Source organism: Limulus polyphemus, unplaced genomic scaffold (genome assembly GCF_000517525.1).
Source record: "Limulus polyphemus unplaced genomic scaffold, Limulus_polyphemus-2.1.2 Scaffold2060, whole genome shotgun sequence".
Lineage (NCBI taxonomy): Eukaryota > Metazoa > Arthropoda > Merostomata > Xiphosura > Limulidae > Limulus > Limulus polyphemus.
In genome coordinates, this window is record NW_013667670.1 from 74,271 (window position 1) to 78,522 (window position 4,252).

Sequence of the window (4,252 nt, forward strand, 5' to 3'; positions counted from 1 at the left end):
GGTACCTCTGAATTTTAACTGTGTTCATCATGAAAAAAAAAGAGAGTCAAGACACATATAATTACAACCACGATCTTTATATACAAACAAACCACTTAAAATCACAAGACATAGATAAAATAAGAACAAATGTTACTAGTGAGTGTATTGAACTGGCAAGAGAAAAGTAGGTATACCTTTCATTGATTTCTCTTACCTGTTCAGTGTGCCCTCCCCCCTGTAATAAAAATACGGCTAATTACCATTTATGAATTCACGTTTCATGTGTGTCAAAGAAAGGTGAGTTGAGTTGCTTAGTTAACTAGCTATCTGCATCCAAACTGAACTGAAAGGAGATATCAAAATTTTACATATTAACAAAGTAGGAATCTAATGCATGGTACAGTTCCGTACTACAAATGACTTTAGGGCGAATTTATAGAAACAAACGTACTAATTTTTCACTAAGCATATTTAAAATTTTCTCAAAGCTTTAGTTCAGGACTTTATGAATCCCGCGTACGTAAATCAAGTGTACAATTTGTCCTAGGTGTAACTCGCTAGGATAGGACTCGGTCAAGGGTGTTATGTATTATATCATGGGGTAATTCCATTGTTGTCAATAACGTCTTGACGGACTATATGACTCGTATGGGATAGGAAATATCTATTATTTTGTCAAATGGTTGATCAGTTATAAAGATAATATAAACTGTGAAAATTATTTTTGCTCATTTGGAGAAATATTCAGTTATAACTTGGTTAATCATAATGTACTGATGGCATGTTGGTCAGATGTAGCATATAAATAGAGATGTCGAAACTTTGCTTTCCAATGAGCTGATCCATTAACGTGGATGGCAAGGCATTCTGAGAACGATAGTAGTTTCATGTTGCTGATATCAAATTAAGCAAAGCTGGAACTTTCATATTCACCATACTCTTTGTAACGTGTAGCTGTGAACTATGTCTTGGTGTGGGTCAAGTGAAGTTATTATAAGTGTTTATGAGAGAAGGTAGAGAATAATGTAATAATACATCAACCATAATACAATTGCTATATCCAGTGCCGATGAGGCCTCTCGCTGAATACAAGGGCTAAGTTTTTGTCAGTCTTGGTTGCTTCACTTCAAGAAGAAATGAGCAGCAGAGCATTCTGGGAATGATACCTGGAAGCAAAGAATCTTTTTATTGAGTGTTTTTTATCTAAGTAAATGTATTTATTCGTTATTAAATAATGTGTTTTATTTTAAGAAAAGCTTGTGAGCAGTTTTTATATCATAATCAAGTGATGCTTAACTACATCCTGCAACATACTTTACGAGTAACTTGTTTTAATGGTTTTATAGTTACGTTTTTTTATTAAGTTTTGTCTTAGAATTTCACACACTAAACGATCTGTTGATATATTTTCAAATTTCATAAGTTTGCTTTCTCAGATGACAGAACCAATTAAATAATAGTAAAATTTAGGTGAAGTGTTAATGGTCACTTCCTTTAAATCAAAAGATTAATTGATTAACAAATGTAAATTTTTCTCTAAGAAATAACAAAAACTTTTAAGTAACATATGATAAGCGCGGGCAAGACCTTACTGTAGTGCAAAATTCAATATTTCAGCCCATAAGCCTCTGTAGATTATATTAAATCATTTTTAACCAGATGATTGTATGGATTGTAGAAACTGAAATGTAAACAGGTCAGAGACAATTAATCGATAAGCCAAGTACACAATTTGTTAAACCACATTATTTGTTTATTGGGTTCGGTTGGTTTACCCCTTTTCTCACAATTTCAGTTATTCAGCGCTTTATTAAATGAAGCATGCTCCTTATCACGTCCAATAAATCATTGATATTTTGACTTGCTAGTTCTAGAAAAATTTATCCTAGTCTGAGAATACCGTATTGAAACTAAGAGGGGCATTAATTATTTTTTTAAACAGTTGACTGTTGTGTTATGATGTTTGTACATAAATATTTAAATAAATGCTACGAAAGAAGTGCTTTACATTTTGCAACTCGTTAATTTAGGATTATGTATGAAATGAAAAATCTGGAAGATCTGACGAAAATTCTTAGTAAAATTGAATAAGCCGAGAAGATGGCAAAAGGATCACTGAATGTCATGAATTTTAGTACTAAATACTGTCAACCGATGGCGTTTATATATGTTTGGATTATAGACATGCTCAAAACAGCTGATGCGAGTGCCAGGCAATAGTTTAGAGATAAACTCGAGCATCCTGTTTAGTATAGTTGCAGTTGTCATAGGGAACATGTAAACATGGAACGAAAAAGGTTCATTCTGTTCTTTGGCACTGTAGCTGAGAAGCGTAGTATTTCAGTTTTTAGTAATTTAGCCTTAACTGAGTAGCATCATCTAAACATTACAAATGTTAAACTTTAACTTAAAGTAAACTTAGTTAACTTATACATGTAAAGATTTGGAAAACAAAGACAAAGTCATGGAGACTGTAGGAGACTACGAGTACAATACAAAGGACCTTATAGGGCATGGAGCATTTGCTGTTGTATTTAAAGGAAGATGTAAAATGGTAAATATATTCATTAAATTATAAGTAATGTAAAGGTCTGGTTTAGGTAATAAAACTATTATAAACATTTTCAAATCTAACTAATTCAGTTGAAAAAGAAATAACCTAGAGCCAGGGAGTAGCATTAGTATTAGTAATACTTTTACCGCTGGCATTTTACTTTATTGTTTTGAACTTTTGAATTTTTTTATTTTACATGAAAGCATTGAAATTGTGTGCTTGCATGTGCATCGTTTGCTTATAGTTATACTTTTGTATTACGACATTTTGTTTTTGTCCGCAGTAATTTGTATCAATATGTTTGATCATATATGATATAGGCCTATCAAGTTATTACCAAATTCAGTTTGAAGGGAATTAAATGAAATAATATAACTTGCCTTATTTTGTTACTAACTTGTAAAAGGTGTGTCATTTCGTGTGTTTTTAGTTTTGGAAAAAAAAAAATTCCATTAGTTAAAAATCATAAGACACTAGGTATCAATTAACTTTCACAGTACCTATTGTAAATCATACGTTACTTTGTCTGTGAGTTTCTTTAAAAGTGGAATATGACTGTTATATAAGCTTTGCATTAATGGACATCAAAAATTGCTTAAAACCTACTTACATAGCCCACATTCACTACACACACTCAAATAGACTTCAGAAAAAACTGTTTAAATCTCTGTTTATCTTGAACACTATATGTATAGTCATATCAAACCTTTTTTCATTAAAAAAGCTTAATTTTTTGTCATTATAATAACCTCATTTATTTGATATTTTAATTATTATATTAATAAAGACCATAATACTAAATACAGTATTGTAGTCTGTGTCCATAAGGCTTAGCATTTCTTCAAAATAGTGATACTGTCTTTAAAGTTAATTTCTCTAGGCATCTAGAAATATTACTAGTATTTTAAAATTTTATGAAATGTATTGAAAGACTTTAGAATGGTTAAGTTACTAGAATGCAGTGTGAAATTAACAAGATTTAAATAGGCTTAACATCATTAAACCTACTTTTGTATGCTAAATATTATGTGTAGATAAATAATATATTCAAGATTATTCAAATGCAAGCAGATACAGGAGACATGTATATAAAATCCTCAATCAAACTTTCAAAATATCTAAATATATCCACTAACTAAAACAAAAATATCTGGCTCACAATTTATCCTGTTAAGATAATGACAGTCGAAACATTTGAATGGTTAAAAAAAGAGATTCCTGCTAGTAATAGCTAGTGGATTAACCTTTTAGTTTGTTTGTTAAAATAGTAGTTTTTTTTTATAATTAGGGTGGACAAGATTATAATTTGATGATAATAATTCTTTGAACATTAAAAAAACTTGAATAAATTCAATAAGTTAGCATAATCCATTATCTCAGGTAAACTATTCCAAAACAAGCTCTAACCAAGAAGTTCAAAATTTTTTAAAGACTTTACTCTTACCAGGTCTTGATTCCAGAACTCGCACTGTTACGATTCTTCAAGTAGTTTGAAATATATTGATTGTACTTCTCTTTTAATTTAAAAAGTTTTGCATCCTATGGTTGAAAATTTTAAAACTAGGAAATATTCCACTGACACCACTCTGTTGCAAGAAATTTTTACTCTCACTTCCAAAAACAAACAAGAAACCCCATATTATATTGTGTATATTAACAAAACAGGTTAAGAGAGCCATTGTTAAGGGTAAGAGGACATTAAAAACTCTCAAGATT

The 4,252-nt window shown here is 30.4% G+C and overlaps 1 protein-coding gene across 1 annotated transcript in view; it reads left to right on the forward strand.

Annotated features, from left to right (window-relative positions):
* Positions 1–2,218: 2,218 nt before the first annotated feature.
* LOC106465817 (serine/threonine-protein kinase unc-51-like) overlaps positions 2,219–4,252 on the forward strand; it is a 93,458-nt gene continuing 91,424 nt past the window's right edge. Inside the window, exon 1 of the mRNA XM_022393765.1 lies at positions 2,219–2,536. Coding sequence (XP_022249473.1) covers positions 2,447–2,536 — 90 coding nt within the window. The 5' untranslated portion in view covers positions 2,219–2,446. The remainder of the gene's footprint in view (positions 2,537–4,252) is intronic.